Raw genomic sequence first — 20,499 nt, 5'->3', positions numbered from 1 at the left:
CAAACACAAATTTATTCTATATGAAAATAGACATTATTATTACGTAATGTACGAAGTTGTAATTATTTCAGCACCGGATTTGAAATGATCCTCTATAGAAAAAAAACCCAATCAAGTCAGTAGTAGGCAGAATAAGTCAAAATAAACCAAAAGATTGTGAATACAAATCCAACACGATCCAGGAGTAATATTTTGCCATTAAATCAATTACCATGTCTTCAAAATTTCATATGCCGAATTCAATGTTGAATCCTCCTGAAAAAGTCATAACAGGAAAAAAACCAAAAATATCAATAGCTAAACATTTTCCAAAGAACAGACAATTACACAAACAATTACAAATGATACTCAATAAATAGAGTGATTTATTGATCACCAAACGTGGATGACTTAGTTATTAACTTGTATACAGTGAGAATAGAGGCCTAATGCTTAGAAAATTCGCTTTAAGTAATTTAGTTTCAGATTCGAACGTACTGCGGATTTACTAAAATAATGTTCCATGGATTTCATCAGTTAGTTAAAATAGACCAAGTAGATTCAATTGTCCCAATATTTAATACATTTTGCAGTTTATAACGTAACAATCAAAAATTAGTATCCATTAAAAAGGTCCCGATTAAAGAAAGGATACATCAATAATGACGACCATTAAAAACGTAGACATTAATAACGGAGAGAATAGAAAAACTCTACTTTTAACGAAATGTTTGAATTTGGAAACAATTTATTATTATCAATCCACTCATGTCATTGCAAACAACTATTCTGAAGAGAAAGGTTTAGACAATATATCTTTTCACTCACTATTGAGTTTTATTTTGATATGATATTTATACGTTCATTCATGGTTAAGATATCTATTAGGCGTTAACATTAGTATTTCATTGTAAGTATTCACTGTGTATTTGAGAAGTCTTTTAATTAATACTTACATTTGATTGATGACTAAATTTTATAATGAGGAACAAGATTATCAGACAGACAATTCTTTCATCGTATAACTATTATGGGTTATCCTTGAAAAAGTAACGCCATTTTTAAATTGGAATAGCTATATGTAAAGATTATTCAGACTAATGTTTATTCTAAATGTGATATATTTTCAGACATGTATATGTAAGTAAGTTTGTGTGAATACAATGTGAATAGGTCATTTGTAGGTTTATAAAGGATAAATAATTCCAGTTAACGAATAACCCGACAGTAGCTGCTACATTGACGTGGTGTTCGGGCTTACCTATCTTGATGACGCAACCCAGCTATATTGGCTAAAACATATGTTCCTGTAGGTTCTACCATGCCAGGCAAGTTGCTTGGAGAACGGCAAGACTAAAAGCAGCAACTCAATGTCTGAGGGCGAAGTCATACCGCCAACTGTAGAGGGGTGTGACAGCAGTAAGGTATTTCCCTCGGACAACCAGCATTTGCAGCGATGCTGCCTTCACACAAGGAAGGAAGGGGTTAGAAAAGACCGACCCTAAAAATATCACACCTCACGGATTTCCGTCTCCAAAAATAAGGTCTTTTGAATAACAGAGCTAACACGTTAAAAAATCCCAAAGAAAGACCGTGAGTGACCGGCCTCAATCAGTTGTCCCTTGGGCTCTGTGGTCACGCTTCCAGGTCGTTAAGACCAATACTAATTCAAATTCTTTCTCAGGTTCATGTAAGAGCTTTAAACGTCTGAACACTGTGCCAAATAGGACAACAGACTTATTTAGCTAGGACTTTAGAATCTCGTGCCATCGATGTATGCTGCGTATCCAAAACGCGCATACAGGATCCGAGTCGTGCCATTCATTTGACTTCATATCAAAATAAAGAATCATCTCGATTCACTATTCATGTATCTAGAAGCCCTGATGCCACCTCCTGTGGCCTACTCTCTCACTGACTGCAGCTCAGACGAAATAAAAGATGAGTTTTACAGAAATCTTTCTGACCTCTAAAAAATTAGGCGCTCTGATGTAGTAATAGTGGCTGGTGACGTTAATGCTCAAGTAGGTAAACTAAGAGAAAAGGAAAGACACCTGAGTGGGTCTTATGGTGTGGTGACTTAAAGAACAAATAATGGCGACCGTCTGTTGCAAGTTTCCCGAGATTTTCAAGGATGGCAGTCCAGTATTAGCAGTGAGATTGACTGAGGTCTTAGGTAGAATCTGGGAACTGGACGTAATCCTATCTGACTGGTCTCAATCACTGTGCCAGTCCATAAAAAAGGACAAAAGTCTTCTTGTGACAAACACAGAGGAATCATTTTGACTAATATAGTGTCTAAAATATTAACTTCAATAATACTTCGACGCCTAACTAAAGCTCGTGAAGAGCTCTGTAATTTCATGTCAAATACATTCGATTGTACCCGCTGGTGTTCTGTTCACTACATAAGGAGTACCAAAGAATGACATTAACCTTGTAAAGGCTCTCTACTTGTACACAACTGGTCGAGTGAGAGCCTATGGCGAACTGTCATCAGAATTGATTACCTCAAAATGGTGTTCATCAGGGCTGTACATTCTCTTCATTATTGTTTAACTTTGTCGTTGACGTGCTTTTAGAGATAACACTTTCTTCATCTAAATTTCCAGGAGTTGAACTTCTACCGAGATTTAGCTGTTGATTTTGAATATGTCGATGACATAGTTCTATTTGGTGAAGACGCTGACAAAATGCAGAGTCTTCTGACCACTCTAAGCAACAATGTAAGCATGTTCGGCATGCGATTCTCACCTTCGAAATGCAAAACGTTACTTCAGGATAGGGTTGCATCGACACCCGAACTAATGATAGGGAGTGAACTGAGGGGTCTCATTAACCCTTGTGGTCTGGTGTGTGACGAAATCTCAGCACGGATACAGAAGGCTCGATCAGCGTTTGCCAACTTGCGTCATTTATGGCGTAGGCGAGATATCCGTCTATCAACCAAAGGACGTGTTTACTGCGAAGCAGTCCGTTCCGTCCTACTTTATCGCTGTGAAATATGGCCGGTAAGAGTAGAGGATATTCGTAGGTTATTAGTATTCGATCAAAGGCGTCTTCGAAGCATTGGTCGTATATCCTGGAACCACCGAGTAAGTATTGCAGTTCTTAGGAAAAAGGTACCAGGAAAGGATAGCAAAGCAGTTGATGAAGTAGTGAAACTTCATCAGTCGAGATGACTGGGACATGTGTTACGTATGCCCAACCACCGACTGCCCCAATGAGCGATGTTTTATGGTGTAGAAGTAGGTTTGAAGAAAGCTAGATGCGGCCAGACCAAAACATGGCACAAATCCATGAAGTCACTGACAAGTGAATTGAGCCATGTTGGGAGGTGTAGACTACCTGGTTGGGATCAGCGAGACGATAGTAACAGATGGTAAAGAGACCTTGGATGACATGTCTCAAAATCGTTCGCGACGGTGCATGTGCATCCACTCTTTGTGTTCTCCCAAATTCTAATCTTATGGATTTATATCCATTTTCTTCTCTTTCCAAATTTATTTCACTGGCCTATACTCCGTGAATAACATCTTCAGACCCTAATCTTTCCAATTACTGCTTATACTCTTACTACCTCTACCACTACGGGATTTGAATTGACAATTGTATCTCCGTGCTAATGTGGTGTGGCAACTCGAACTGATGTACGTACGTACGAAGTTCTACGTTGTTGCTGACTGACTGAGAGTTTACAAATAAAAGTCTAGTGACATACAACTCCCTTACAAAAGAAAATACTCGTCGAACACTTATTCAAAGAGAATTACTTTAGCCTGAGGAATAAACATCAACTGAGGGCCAATATTGAAATGATGTTTACAACCCCCATATTATCGCCTATCGTGAAGACAATATGCGTTACCAGCCTTCATTCTCTCCCAATCCAACACATTTTCTGTTAAACGCTTTATACTATTTGCTAACCTTCAGTAGTCAATTTTCTTTCTAAACTAAAGTATTTCTACATACAAATATTCGCCAAGACTAGAACGAATAGCTTGACAGAAATTGGGCTCCGAGTAAAGAGAATTCATTATATGTGAAAATTAAAAAGAAGAATATATTTGTAAAATCTCAGCGAATGAATTTTAAGTAAATCCAACGTTTCGCCTGGCAATCTGGTCCAAGCTTTTTCAAGGAAAATATAATCAAACAACAAAATTATCGAATATAAATAGGTACATGGTTCTTCGGTTTACTGTATACTGAATAAATCATCCAATCAACGTGAAGGATTTTTTATAAATAGGTATTTGCATTAATGTGTAAGAGACATGTTTATATGAAAAATAATATGAAAAATAATAATAAAGGTCAACCAAATAAAAGTTCATTTGAAAATAATCAAGGGAAAGAATAAGAAAAAATTGTCGTGTTATCCTAGGTTATGACAAATTGTTTTTGTACTCATAAGGACAAGGTATGTGTTATGGAACCAAAAAGTGTTAAGACAACAGAATGTGTTTATACGCAAGTGATGTGAGAAGAAATTTCAATCAACTAAATATTGACTGCGGTCTGTGTATATTAAGAAAACATATCATTTTTATATATGAAATGAATTACAAATGCCACAGCCTGCATTAAATGAAGATAAATAAATAAGATAAGTAAACAAAATAAAAGACTGAATTCAAAGAGGAATGTATATGTAATTGAAAGTGTGTGATATTTTTAATGTTCCAGTCAATTGTTTAACATATTCAGATAAGATAACGGATTTGAATCGTTGAACGTATTATCTATCAATTAGTTACTATGACATAGATATATCGAATTGAAATAAGGAGATCAGGTTTACTTATTAATTATTAGTTGCCAAGGGACAGCTAGTTGTATTCCATCTCTCCTATTAATATTGTTTGAATTAGCCCATATGTGTAGGGCTTCGGGTGTTAGTCGTTCTTTGTAAGAATTAAATCCTTTTGAATGATTCTCGTGCCATTGAAATCAACTGTATGACCCGATTCAATCGAGTGTAATGCTATCGCTGATCTGTTCTCAAGCTTTTTACATCAATTGAGGATTTAGGAATGTGCTTTAAGCACAGTTTGTGTTCCTTCACCCTCACATTCAGTTGCCTTGATGTTTCACCTACATACGTTGCATTACAGTCATTACATTTGATTTCATAAACACAATTCTGTTGATCATCCTTGTGTATTGGATCTTTGATTCTTACTAGTTTTGATCTTAGAGTATTGTTTGTTCGAAAAATACTCTTATATTTTGACGAATTAAAATCCTTCTGATGTCTTCCGAGATACCTTTACGATATGGGATCACTACTGTGTTCATCCAATCTTGCTTAACTCTTTTTTAAAAATATCATTCCGTTCTTCATTCTTAATTATTCTTTTAATAAAACCTTTCGGATAATTATTCATTAATAGAGTGGATACAACTAAATTCATTTCCATTTTTATATCATTCGGTTCAGTGACAAGTTTTTGACTCTGCTGATCAAATTTTTGGCCACTGTCACTTTGGTCGCGTGTGGGTGTGCAGACTTAAAATCTAAAAATTTCCCTGAATATGTAGGCTTTCGGAATATATTAATTTTTAAACAATCATTATCCTTCCTTTCAACCAGGCAGTCTAGAAAAGGTAATCTGCGTTCAGGCGATTCCAACTCTTTATTAAACTTGATTTCGTCATCTAAGCTGTTGAACCGTTGGAATAGTTCGTCTAAACCATCTCGTTTTATAATGACAAATGTATCATCTACGTATCTTACCCAAATTTTTGGTGGAATGGAACACATTGAGATAGCAATTGTTTCCAATGAATGCATGAATAAATTAGCCACAATTGGAGAGACAGGTGATCCCATAGCCACACCTTCTGTTTGTCTGTACAGAACTCCTCGAAAAATGAAAACCGTTGAATGTAAGCAAAGCTCCAACGCTCTAATAATGTCTGAGGGGTCTAGGAGGCAACTCTGTTTAAGTTCAGTGTCAGAATCTAACATGTTATGCACAATATCTAAAGTTTTTTAACAGTAACATTAGTGAACAATGAGCAAACATCAAAACTTGCCATTATTTCATCCTCTTCTATCCGAATATTACTGACAATGTTTTTGAAATCATTAGAATTTTTTATTCCATATTTTATTACGCTTTGATATGGTTTAAGAATTTTGGCCAAGTATCTAGAAAGATTATAAGTTGGTGAATTAATGTAATCAATCACAGGTCTTAGTGGTACATCTGTTTTGTGTATTTTTGGTAAGCCATAAAATCTACACGGGTTATTGCTTTTGGATATAAAGAGAACCATAAAGATGATCCTGGTTTGGGCTTTAAATTCTGTAGCAATTTGGCTGTTTCAGCTTTCAACTTATTTAAAGTGGCTCTACATTTGCTCTCCATGATTTTTTCATACGGTCCATTATGGAGATGTTCATTGACTTTTCTTTCATAGTCAGAATTATTCATAACAACAGTGGTGTTTCCCTTGTCTGCTTTCATAATAACAATTTTTTTGTCTTTCCGTAACTGTTTTAGGGCATACGTTTCTTCTTTAGAGATATTAGGCGTATTAGGTTTTGATTCAAAATTACAGCTGCGATGTTAAACCTCAATGAATTTGCCTGATCATCCGAAACATTGTTTAAGGCAGGCTCGATCAACGGAATTATTTCAGAAGCCGAAATCCGTGTTCTGTTCATATTGAAATTGAGACCTTTTTAAGTATTGAAAGTTCGTGTTGATTTAACTATCTATCCGATAGATTTACCACTACTTTGTTTATATCGAGTTCCTTGGATTTATTTTTAATCTCATCATTGTTGGATTTCGACGAATGTTTAAACATTTGTTCAAATTTTCTTATTTGACGTCCTTTTGTGATTTGGTTATAAAAGTTATCTCTATGTTTCAAAAATTCATTAACATTTGTTCTTAATTCTGGTGGTATAATTAGTGATAAAGCACTATCAATGTTTGCTATACGTGAACGTAGGGATTCCAAGTTTAAAGTGGATTTATGTATACGTTCTCTAAGGAATACTCTAGTACCTGTAATAGCTGCTTTTTGTGAACGTATAAAATTGTCTGGAGTCTTAACTCTTAGCGTTTTTGGATAAATATGCTGGTTTAAACAGCGTAGATTGAAAATTCGGTGGTTATACCAATTGTACATTTTCTTCGATAATTTTATACGTTCACAAAAAGCAGCTATTACAGGTACTAGAGTATTCCTTAGAGAACGTATACATAAATCCACTTTAAACTTGGAATCCCTACGTTCACGTATAGCAAACATTGATAGTGCTTTATCACTAATTATACCACCAGAATTAAGAACAAATGTTAATGAATTTTTGAAACATAGAGATAACTTTTATAACCAAATCACAAAAGGACGTCAAATAAGAAAATTTGAACAAATGTTTAAACATTCGTCGAAATCCAACAATGATGAGATTAAAAATAAATCCAAGGAACTCGATATAAACAAAGTAGTGGTAAATCTATCGGATAGATAGTTAAATCAACACGAACTTTCAATACTTAAAAAGGTCTCAATTTCAATATGAACAGAACACGGATTTCGGCTTCTGAAATAATTCCGTTGATCGAGCCTGCCTTAAACAATGTTTCGATGATCAGGCAAATTCATTGAGGTTTAACATCGCAGCTGTAATTTTGAATCAAAACCTAATACGCCTAATATCTCTAAAGAAGAAACGTATGCCCTAAAACAGTTACGGAAAGACAAAAAATTGTTATTATGAAAGCAGACAAGGGAAACACCACTGTTGTTATGAATAATTCTGACTATGAAAGAAAAGTCAATGAACATCTCCATAATGGACCGTATGAAAATCATGGAGAGCAAATGTAGAGCCACTTTAAATAAGTTGAAAGCTGAAACAGCCAAATTGCTACAGAATTTAAAGCCCAAACCAGGATCATCTTTATGGTTCTCTTTATATCCAAAAAGCAATAACCCGTGTAGATTTTATGGCTTACCAAAAATACACAAAACAGATGTACCACTAAGACCTGTGATTGATTACATTAATTCACCAACTTATAATCTTTCTAGATACTTGGCCAAAATTCTTAAACCATATCAAAGCGTAATAAAATATGGAATAAAAATTCTAATGATTTCAAAAACATTGTCAGTAATATTCGGATAGAAGAGGATGAAATAATGGCAAGTTTTGATGTTTGCTCATTGTTCACTAATGTTACTGTTAAAAACTTTAGATATTGTGCATAACATGTTAGATTCTGACACTGAACTTAAACAGAGTTGCCTCCTAGACCCTCAGACATTATTAGAGCGTTGGAGCTTTGCTTACATTCAACGGTTTTCATTTTTCGAGGAGTTCTGTACAGACAAACAGAAGGTGTGGCTATGGGATCACCTGTCTCTCCAATTGTGGCTAATTTATTCATGCATTCATTGGAAACAATTGCTATCTCAATGTGTTCCATTCCACCAAAAATTTGGGTAAGATACGTAGATGATACATTTGTCATTATAAAACGAGATGGTTTAGACGAACTATTCCAACGGTTCAACAGCTTAGATGACGAAATCAAGTTTAATAAAGAGTTGGAATCGCCTGAACGCAGATTACCTTTTCTAGACTGCCTGGTTGAAAGGAAGGATAATGATTGTTTAAAAATTAATATATTCCGAAAGCCTACATATTCAGGGAAATTTTTAGATTTTAAGTCTGCACACCCACACGCGACCAAAGTGACAGTGGCCAAAAATTTGATCAGCAGAGTCAAAAACTTGTCACTGAACCGAATGATATAAAAATGGAAATGAATTTAGTTGTATCCACTCTATTAATGAATAATTATCCGAAAGGTTTTATTAAAAGAATAATTAAGAATGAAGAACGGAATGATATTTTTAAAAAAGAGTTAAGCAAGATTGATGAACACAGTAGTGATCCCATATCGTAAAGGTATCTCGGAAGACATCAGAAGGATTTTAATTCGTCAAAATATAAGAGTATTTTTCGAACAAACAATACTCTAAGATCAAAACTAGTAAGAATCAAAGATCCAATACACAAGGATGATCAACAGAATTGTGTTTATGAAATCAAATGTAATGACTGTAATGCAACGTATGTAGGTGAAACATCAAGGCAACTGAATGTGAGGGTGAAGGAACACAAACTGTGCTTAAAGCACATTCCTAAATCCTCAATTGATGTAAAAAGCTTGAGAACAGATCAGCGATAGCATTACACTCGATTGAATCGGGTCATACAGTTGATTTCAATGGCACGAGAATCATTCAAAAGGATTTAATTCTTACAAAGAACGACTAACACCCGAAGCCCTACACATATGGGCTAATTCAAACAATATTAATAGGAGAGATGGAATACAACTAGCTGTCCCTTGGCAACTAATAATTAATAAGTAAACCTGATCTCCTTATTTCAATTCGATATATCTATGTCATAGTAACTAATTGATAGATAATACGTTCAACGATTCAAATCCGTTATCTTATCTGAATATGTTAAACAATTGACTGGAACATTAAAAATATCACACACTTTCAATTACATATACATTCCTCTTTGAATTCAGTCTTTTATTTTGTTTACTTATCTTATTTATTTATCTTCATTTAATGCAGGCTGTGGCATTTGTAATTCATTTCATATATAAAAATGATATGTTTTCTTAATATACACAGACCGCAGTCAATATTTAGTTGATTGAAATTTCTTCTCACATCACTTGCGTATAAACACATTCTGTTGTCTTAACACTTTTTGGTTCCATAACACATACCTTGTCCTTATGAGTACAAAAACAATTTGTCATAACCTAGGATAACACGACAATTTTTTCTTATTCTTTCCCTTGATTATTTTCAAATGAACTTTTATTTGGTTGACCTTTATTATTATTTTTCATATTATTTTTCATATAAACATGTCTCTTACACATTAATGCAAATACCTATTTATAAAAAATCCTTCACGTTGATTGGATGATTTATTCAGTATACAGTAAACCGAAGAACCATGTACCTATTTATATTCGATAATTTTGTTGTTTGATTATATTTTCCTTGAAAAAGCTTGGACCAGATTGCCAGGCGAAACGTTGGATTTACTTAAAATTCATTCGCTGAGATTTTACAAATATATTCTTCTTTTTAATGTCTCAAATTAACTCGGCGCCCAAATATTGTGAAACTATTCGTTCAAATTTAGACGAAAGTTCTTATTTATGTGAAAATTAGATTTGAAATAATCTCAGCGACTGAAATGTAGATAATTCCAACGTTTCATCTAGCTAACTTGTCTGGAATTCTTCAGGGTAATAATCAAAATCAAAATCATTAAGGAAATATATAGCTTTTAACAATCATAACTATACTGTGTTACACCAATCAAATTTGGATGTTCATTTTTGTAAAATAGATAAAATGAGTCAGTTAACTACAACTCATGTGAAAAATTCATCTACATGGAAATAATTAACTGAATAACAAATTGTATGTGTGTGAGTGCGTATGTATATGTGAGACTAATTATTGATGTTCTGTGTTGATATGTTATATATGAAGGAATAAATAAATAAATAAAAGTGCAAGTTCAAGGTTCATAAAATTGTTAACGAATCATCTTTGTACATCTCAACACAGAACATCAATAATTAGTCTCACATATACATACGCACTCACACACATACAATTTGTTATTCAGTTAATTATTTCCATGTAGATGAATTTTTTCACATGAGTTGTAGTTAACTGACTCATTTTATCCTATTTTACAAAAATGAACATCCAAATTTGATTGGTGTAACACAGTATAGTTATGATTGTTAAAAGCTATATATTTCCTTAATGATTTTGATTTTGATTATTACCCTGAAGAATTCCAGACAAGTTAGCTAGATGAAACGTTGGAATTATCTACATTTCAGTCGCTGAGATTATTTCAAATCTAATTTTCACATATAATAAAGCATTTCTATGTTGTTTTAAGACTTGGAGTTTCGCTTGAAGGAAAAATCCCTTTATTTCAACTCCAAATTGTGTCCACAAATTAAGATGTGTCAATTGTGATGTTTATTATATTGGAGTGTCATCTTTTGAAATCTTGACTCGAGACAAAGAACATCTTAGATACACAAAGAAACCACCTAATAGTCTCGTAGAGCTGGAAGGACTCCAAATTAAATCGGCAATGGCAGTTCATCCCATTTTTAAAAACCATCAAATCGATATCAAAATAATACAAAAACTTTTTCCAACTACAAATAAAGGCGAGTAGCCGAAGCTTTTCATATTTCGCCTAATCCGACTGCCTTCAATAGAAAAGAAGGCCTCACTATCCATCCAAATTGGACCATCTATCCAAGCTATCATGTCTGATTCGATTCACATTTCATACTATTAGCGTACGTGCAAATTAAACTCTACCCTTTATCACCACAAATGTCACATTTTTTCATTCCTTACCATACAAACACAAATATATAAACATGCCTCATATAAATCACCTAGACTGGAATGACATGACATTGACTTGGTCAGACCCGTTTTTGATTGATCACAATTTATATTCTTATTTTGTTCCTTTGTACTATTTAAACTTGGGTTAATTTTATTTGATTTTTTTATCCTCTGAAAAAGTGGCCTACGCTGAGTCACGAAACGTCAGAAAAAATTCAATTTTTTTTCTCATTGGGATATTACAAGTATATTATTTTTATTTATGACAATCTAACCAATGACCAATTTATGTGAAAATACCAAGTCCATCCTTGGTAATGATACCCGCATATCTTGATTGTGTAATAATCTAAAGTATGTACATAAACTAATGACATTTACTGTATTTGTCATTTTAGTTACATTCGCTGAAACCTTGTAACTGTTATTTTCAGTTTTTGTACATTACTCGAACCTATGCTTCGGCAGCTTCCATGTTTATCGGCACTTTGTCTTTGTTCGATTGTCGATAGTCATTACTGACTTAAGACACGGTTATTAATTGTGATTTACATCTTTTTCTTTTCACATATAAAATCGTTTTAACCCTAATGGATACCTTACGAGTTGAGGTTTGTAACTAATTTAGATATATTTTGCAATCATAAAACCGTTTTTTTTAGATCTTTGTTTTGAACCTCGATTTCACGAGTGGCTCAGCTATGTAATCAAACACTCAAATAGATTTGACACTTATGAAACAAAAAGCCTACTCAGATAACCTAAATTGGGTGACAGACATCCTTTAGTTCAGTTCAGCTCTATTTACCTAGTCCTGGGTTAGCATTTATATGAATTAGACAGAAACGGTATTATCAAAGAGAATCTCCAAAACACCCAACAGCGCTATAATTTATTTTGTTTTCAAAATGACGGGAATCCCAATAGTCTATGCTGTCAAATAATGTATATATTCTGACATACATGTAGATTAATTGTTTAAAGCGTAAGTAGGTTAGGAGTATCATATCAAAATAATACTCAATAGTGAGTGAAAAGATATATTTTCTAAACCTTCCTCTTCAAAATAATTGTTTGTAATGACATGAGTGAATCGATAATAATAAACTGTTTCCAAATTCGAACATTTCGTTGAAAGTAGCGTTTTTATAAAACGTTTTGAGAACTACATTTTTGATTGGCTGTAGAGGCAAACGGACAAACGACTAACTTTCTATGCTCGCCTTTGTTAATATATACTTTTTCAATGGTCACGATTATTCATATGCCCCCTTTTTCTTAACCCCTTATTGGTGTGAACCGTCGGTGAAGTACTGGACCAAATTATGGAACCAGTGGTAATACCCAAGTATAGTGTTTGTTAACATCCAATTATTATCATTGATATAGTGTGTGTATTTCACATGGGATAAATATAAACAGAAATATATAAAAAATGTGGAAGAAATAAACTTACTTTGAAAAAACAGAATCGTAAATATTTTGAACCAAGATGTTGATTAGATGTTGAATAAAACACACTCATTGGAATAGCAGAAACACCCTACAATAAATCAAATAAGATTATATAACGACGAGATATTGGTGGTAGAAATGAAACAGGATAACATACATTATAGCAATCAGTGATTTATCACGGTTAGATACAGTACAAATCTACATTTGATAAAACTAATTAAGGAATAAAATACAGTTACACAAAAAGAATACTTCATGCAACACCAGCAGTCAAACGACTGACTACTTTCAATACGCTAGAAGACGTGTGTGTAGTAGGAAAGAGTGAATTATAAAGGATGAAACGGCTTGGTCTACATTAATATAGAATAGAGGAAATGTGAATGACAGTGGAATCCAAAGAAACTTGTTTCGTCCTATTGGGGATCCATCAGCTGAATATATATACATCTTAAATTAAATCCTCACTTAGGGACTTGATTTACTTTAGTTTTAAATGTAGAAATGTCTGTGGCTGTGAACGATCTTGATGCGAACACACAGACTAATAACTACGGTTCATGGTATGAGGAAAACTATTATAATTACAATTACACTTTGTATAAAACTATTATAAATAAACCATATTTCACATTAAATTTAGATAAAAACTAGTGAGATTTGTCAGACATTTTTCGTTAAAGTAGTATAAATAGATTTGTTCAGTCAGTCAGTAACAACGTAGAACTTCGTACGTATATACATCAGTTCGAGTTGCCATACCACATTAGCACAGAGAAGCAGTGGTCGATTCAAATCCCGTAGTAGTAGAGGTAATAAGAGTATAAGCAGTAATCGGGAAGATTAGTGTTTGGAGATGTTACTTAAAGAGTATAACACAGTGAAATAAATTTGAGAGGAGAAAAAAAGAGACGAGGAGGAATAAGGAGATCAAAATTTGGGAGAGCACAAAGAGTGAATGCACCTGCGCCATTGCAAACGATTTTGAGCCATGTCATTCAGGGTCTATAACCATCGGTTGCTATCATCTCGCGGTCCCCAACCAGGTTTGTTCACTAATTAATGTATCCTCTCTCCTATAATCATCAAAACTTTTAGTGTTCTGAACTATATGTCACCCATTTTTGGCAAGAAACCTTTCAAGAGAACACTGTATATATTCAGGTAAACATTGACAAGTATTTTCACGTAAATTCTTAGATTTATTCAGTGATAAAAAGCTGAATCATATGGTGTAAATTCACTCAAAGACCCCATATAACTATTGGTGTAATCTCTCATCATAGGGAGTCAACCTGTGAAATTTCTAAAAAAACTCTCCACAAAACCCATTCTGATAATAAACAACTGCTCACTAGTGACTGACTTCAGGAAAAACTCCTGGAGTTCTAGTGAGAAGCCGTTACCAGTGGAGTACAACCGGTCTGTTGTGAGATATCAACTCACTGAAGACAATGGTGTACGGTGGCGCAACTTCGTGGATTGGTTGAAGTTAGACATTAACACCGTTGGATGCCGGCTCAGTGGTCTAGTGGTTAAGTGCTCGCGCGCGAAGCCAGTAGGTCCTGGGTTCGAGCCCCGCGTGGTGCGGGATCGTGGATGCGCACTGCTGAGGAGTCCCACACCAGGACGAAACGGCCGTCCAGTGCTTCCAGGTTTTCAATGGTGGTCTAGTTTCAACTGACTCATGATTTTAACCTGTGAAATTTCTAAAAAAAACTCTCCACAAAACCCATTCTGAGTCATATAATAATTCGTTTATCATTTTGAATCACTAACATTATATATGGAATTTCGGATATGATGTATCGTATATCTAAGCTCCTTTTCTATGAATTGTTCCACACCATTAAAGATTAATCATTTACTTGTTAGTGTACTAATTCTAACTTAATTGTAATTTACATTATTCTCATTTCCTAGATATTATCTTGAATTTTTATTGTACATTATTGTCCTTTGAATTGTAGTTACATTCAAAAGAAAACAATTTTGAACTGTTTGAGAAACATACTAGTAACATTTTAAGATTTCACTGAAAATAAATCCGGATTTGTTTTATCTAAGGTTTAATACTAATGTTAATTCTAGATAGTCTCAATGTTTATTGAACATATTTACTAAGAGATTTATTTGTGTTGTACAATTTATCTATTTGGTGAGAAAAAAAACAACAACACATTCATCTAAGTACGAGCCCACATAACATGAATAAATGAAAATGGTTGTCGCTTAACTATTCACCTTTACATGGTTAATTATTGATTCAAGTCAATTTTATGTAGTTATTCTAAATAGGAAATCGCTACTAAACTGTCACTTCCGACTAGAATAATACAAATAGCGATTCAAGAGGATGAACAAATCATGCTAATTCTTAATTCACGATCTCAACATAGACGTAAAACAGATGAGAAAACATATACGCTAGTGGATTAAATCTATCATGTTTTAAGTATTGTAATTCAGAGGTAAGAACAACAGGTTATTTCATTATATAGAATGTGAATTTCTATAGAGATTATGTCATCAGTTTACCTACCGAGATTTTTGTTTGATAAAAAAATAGTGGGAATATATTGGAGACTGAAACTTTATCATTATTATTATTCAGCATAAACTGTACAGTAGTCAATTTCTGTTGTTAAAGAAAGACTTAGAATACATAAATTGGACTTCATATTTCCAAAATTAATATTTGTTTATCAAATAACTTATTCTTGGTAAAGAATATCTTAAACGAGTTGAGGATGATACTAGCAACGTTACTTAAATAAGTGAGGAATTAGTAATGGCATGGTGTGGAAGTCCAACTCCAACCAATCCAACATACCAAGTGACCATTTCCTCCTGTCTTTGATAGGTGTTTTCTTCACTCTCGACATGACTGAACCTCACTGGTCAGAGTGCAGTCGTGGATGTCTACAACTACGGAGTCCTATACTAGGACGAAACAGATGTCCAGTGCCTTCGGGTTTTCAATGATTTCAATAAAATTTACTACTAGGACCAGCTTCGAATGACAAAAACCAATATAACAGGGGTATATATACATATGTTAGATTGTTGGATACAGTTCGTAAGAAGCTACTCAGTCCCCTATCAACGAACGTTATTTGAAATCTGGAAGGGACTGGTCATCCCAGGAAGATGTGAACACACATCGTTAAAAATCCATAGTCGAAGACGTTACCATTGAGGTTAGTCGGTAAACGAACGTCATTATCAGATACCAGCTAAAGACACTGATTGCTACATATATACTTACTTTATTTTGCATCATCCAATTATTAAATTTGACATCATACGATAATGAGTCATTTTTATCCAATTCATTCGATGGGACATCTGAAAGAAAGGAGTACAAATGTAAAGAAAATAGAACCTGGAAAAATTGGACCTTTAATAAGGACACTAGCATTATTAGAGACAATAAGTGCTGCAGGGAAAATTTTTAAAAATCATGTTAAATATATACAAAACAAGGAATTAGTTAGTTTTATTTTAGGCATATAGGCATGGATACGCTAGTTTATCAGTGACAACGAATCTCTTAGGATAAATGTGTGTTAGCTCAACTTTCTATACTACAGCAGAATGACAAAACGAAATTAACACGTGAACGAGTCGAAATAATTATGATAAAAATAATGAGAAAGAATATATAGTGGGAACATGGCCCGAGAAATCACTTCACTAACTAGCGATGAGAACTTGTATGGATGCTACTGCAGAGGTCAACACCAAGGTGAAACACCTATCCATTGATCTCTAGTTTGCAGTGGTAGTCAAAATGAAGCTGATCTGTAGGGAACATCGCCTACCAACAAAAAGTTATATTCATCAAAAACTTAAAAATACGAAACAATCTGGAAATTGAACAAGAATACATAGTGAACAAAAAACATACTGATATACATGGAACTTACGCAATTTGGAGATATCTGCCACGAGGAAATATCCTCCAGTGGGTCTTACTGCTATCATTCCTATTTCATTCAATTTCTTAACCATATTTCGACCTTTCGGTTCAATCAATGCACACATCTCATTAAAATACGATTCATGTGTATTCAATAATGGTAATTCAATCTCTAAACTTCGTGCAACAGCTTCCTAGAATAGAATTCGAAATAGAATATGAATCAGGTGAAATGAATCACGATTATAAACACCAATCAGTGTAGAGAGTCCGCTCTCACTCACGAAATGCTTCCACATGGCCACGTGCATACAACCACAACCAGGAAAGTCCTACTCACTGCCTTCTCGCACCACAGGTGTTGTTTACGAAATTGACAGGACGAAAAGAGAATGTCTGGCGCTTCAACCGGGTTGGTGGATACGGAGGATCCACCTAGAGGATTAAATGAACAATCTATAAAAATCACAAGAGAACTAAACAACTGTTTTGTCTTAGCTTGGAGACTTGCAAGCAGTTCTCGTACCATACAGATAAACATAACAATGAATTGGAAGTGAGATACATACCACTCGTATCAAATAGTATGTTATGTTTATGAATAAAGACTCTGGCATTCTCGAAAAATATACTGTTGCTTCACTTAACAACTGCAATATAAATTGTTTTATTTAATTGACAAAAAATGAAGCCACTACCTCGGAAAAGAAACATAAAGTAATGGAAATTGATATTGTAACTGAAATGTGTTTATTACTTGTAAAGGAGTTGGACATGTATACACAGTATTTTGTTGATGTAATTGCATAGCCTGTATTAAATTAGCTGGTCCAATTGTCCAACCTAATTTCCAACCGGTTACACTGAATGTTTTGCCAGCACTTCCAATAGTAAGGGTACGTGACCACATACCAGGCAAAGAGGCTGTGAAAATAAACACAAGTAAGGTTGAATTTATTTCCAAAATAAAACAGGTCGACGTATAAAGTTACACAAAAGATAATTACACCGAATTTGCCTGATATACTTAAAAGCTGACGAGGAGTCACTCAAAATTAACGTTTACAGCGATTAGTGTGAATTTGAAATGGGAAATATTGGTCATCTACCTGATAAGTATGTGTGAAAGATGTCTCCTTCATGTTTTAAAATGACAGGAATTTAAAAAACATGATATATTAAAAAATCTAGAATAATTGCTAACACTGAAGTAGAGGTCATGTTTTTCGTGCCACCTAAAACTCATCAGTTGAATTTACCTTCGTAACAGTGTTAATGTTCGAATCGAGAATCGATCACAATATAGATCACTACAAACACCATAAAGAATTCGCTACTGAAACACTGAAAAACCATACCCACTAGCGTCCACCGAATGCGATGAAACTACTTCCAAGAATACTCTTGATGAGAAAATTTCTAAATTCAGACAGAGCTGTACCGGGGACATAAGTCAAAAGAAACTTAACAAATGCAGCCAACAATACACAGAATTTACAATTGCTGTTTATGCATTCATGATTACAAAAAATCTTGAACTTAAATTAGTTACACAGCGGACGATCCTAAGCACCCCTTAGATAGTAATTCAAGGTAAACAAGTACAACACTTTATATCCATGAGATATACTCAAGCAAATAACTGTTAATTTTACCCTATGATAAATGATCAGTTAACATTTAGAGTATTTTGGATTAACGGTGCTTACAATATATTGGAATAATATATATACATACTTTATTCGGAATAAACAAGTGTACAAAAAGACATTGAAATAATCATTATTTGTACACAACTTCAGCACTTAATAAAACGGAGCATTGGCTAACCACGTACCGATTTTAATATGATGATTAGGCGGAAATACTAACCATTCATAAACTTCATCTGAAATACACACCAAATTATGACGAATGCATACATCCGCGATACTCTCCAATTCTTCTCTATTAAATACCTAAATGTTTGGGAGGAAAAATCATAAAACACTTGAACACAGATTGATCACATTGACTAGTGCTGCTTTTTATAGTTGCTGATCGAATTCATCCGACCAAGTGTGACCTCTAGTCTAATTGAATTAACTTCACCTAAGTTCTAACATCATATAGTTATAGACAATGCACAAGAAGCTGAAGACTTAGACTTCATTCCCGATCGTACAAAATAGCTAATTACATCCAATTTATATAGGGAAATGATATTCTTTAGTGACCCGGCATCTGACTCCATTTGGATCCTATGGATGATTGTTATTGAAACATACATATTGCCAGTACTCGCATATAATTATCGACTTAAATCACGTTGTTGAATAACGAAATTAAATAAGTCAAATGCGAAAATGGATTTTTGAACACGTATATTTTGTACAACCACTGATCGGAAAGGGAAGCAAAACAAAACTCTATTAAACCAGACGTCAACCGATATTTATAGTCAAACAAAAGTAAGTTACAAACATGTGATGAGGAAGATGAGAAATGCACACACATACGCTTACACAAAAACAGTCAAGGCTGATAAGCGAATAATTAACAAGGTCAAATGCGACTCAAGAAGAATGAATAAATTGGCCTGTCCGGAAGCTAGAATAAGGTATGTGGGGTTGACATAGCAACCAACACTACGGTTCCCCCAGAAAGATCTGAAACACAGACACCTGAGCTACTCAAATAGGTTATAAGAGGAATATTTTAAAAGAGAGAAGTGACCAATTATCATGATCGTTTAATTCTTACTTTTAATTGAAAGCAGTAAAAACATGTGGACTGAAGAGGCTAACCGACACGTCAATTCAATTCACAAATACTTAGTTTACGTTAAAGTCAAATCAACTACATATTTATTATTGAGAATAGAACAATTACAACTTACTTTACCCAAAGGATTATGTGGTGTGTTTAATAGTAACACTTTAGTTTTTGAAGTAATTTTCGATTCCAATTCTTTGATATCTAATTTCCAACAATCACTGATTAATTCTTCACCATCATCTAATTGCTATATAAATTAATCATACAAGATTACTTGGAAATTAAGAGTGGGTTTTACAGAAGTAAGCAATTGGCAGATTATATAACTATCACCTTTTCTACATAACAGGAAAGTGGTTAAGAGTAAGCCAATGGTGAATATATAAATTGTTATAAAGTCACAGTGTAGATGTCAGATGAATATATCGTTAACAGTTGATAAAGTAAGTGAAATAACGGAGGAAACGTTTTATTCGGAAAAGCATGCCGTACTTAAAAGATAATTAGAATGTACAAGTTAGAGTTAGTATGTTGAACTTAGATTTAGAAAAAACTGTAAAATCTAATACCATCTGTCTTAAGTCCTAAACCCTAAATTACAAAGTGTAGATACTGATTCTGGCATTAAAATCTAAACTATGTTTCCCAATCTTAACTCTACATCTTAAGCACAGCCCAAATCCTAGTCAGTTGAGTCATAAATCCCTTATTTACCTTTTCTGCATTCTGATCGCCTGGATATGTTAACAGCTTGCCAAAGTCATACAAATGTTTCCTTCGGCTCGTCTTTACAATTCAGCTTTATAGGTTTTTCACTAGCTTCAAAACAATGACATAGTAGTTTTTTGAAAAATGAATCTGTTTCAAAGCAATTCTAATCATTGTATCATGCTTTGAGAGATTCTAGAGTCTTG

The 20,499-nt window shown here is 33.9% G+C and overlaps 1 protein-coding gene across 1 annotated transcript in view; it reads right to left on the bottom strand.

Moving 5' to 3' along the window:
* Positions 1 to 20,499, bottom strand: part of CCBL2_2 (Kynurenine--oxoglutarate transaminase 3) — a 29,403-nt gene continuing 8,904 nt past the window's right edge. Inside the window, exons 5-11 of the mRNA XM_051218392.1 lie at positions 19,707 to 19,832; positions 18,666 to 18,786; positions 17,586 to 17,752; positions 16,836 to 17,022; positions 16,175 to 16,254; positions 12,905 to 12,991; positions 1 to 255 (exon numbers count right to left, since the gene is read on the bottom strand). Of these exons, the coding sequence (XP_051073189.1) occupies positions 208 to 255; positions 12,905 to 12,991; positions 16,175 to 16,254; positions 16,836 to 17,022; positions 17,586 to 17,752; positions 18,666 to 18,786; positions 19,707 to 19,832 (816 nt within the window). The 3' untranslated portion in view covers positions 1 to 207. The remainder of the gene's footprint in view (positions 256 to 12,904; positions 12,992 to 16,174; positions 16,255 to 16,835; positions 17,023 to 17,585; positions 17,753 to 18,665; positions 18,787 to 19,706; positions 19,833 to 20,499) is intronic.

This window comes from Schistosoma haematobium, chromosome 1 (genome assembly GCF_000699445.3).
Source record: "Schistosoma haematobium chromosome 1, whole genome shotgun sequence".
Lineage (NCBI taxonomy): Eukaryota > Metazoa > Platyhelminthes > Trematoda > Strigeidida > Schistosomatidae > Schistosoma > Schistosoma haematobium.
Note: the sequence above shows the minus strand (reverse complement) of the source record. Positions and strands in the feature narration are given on the sequence as shown.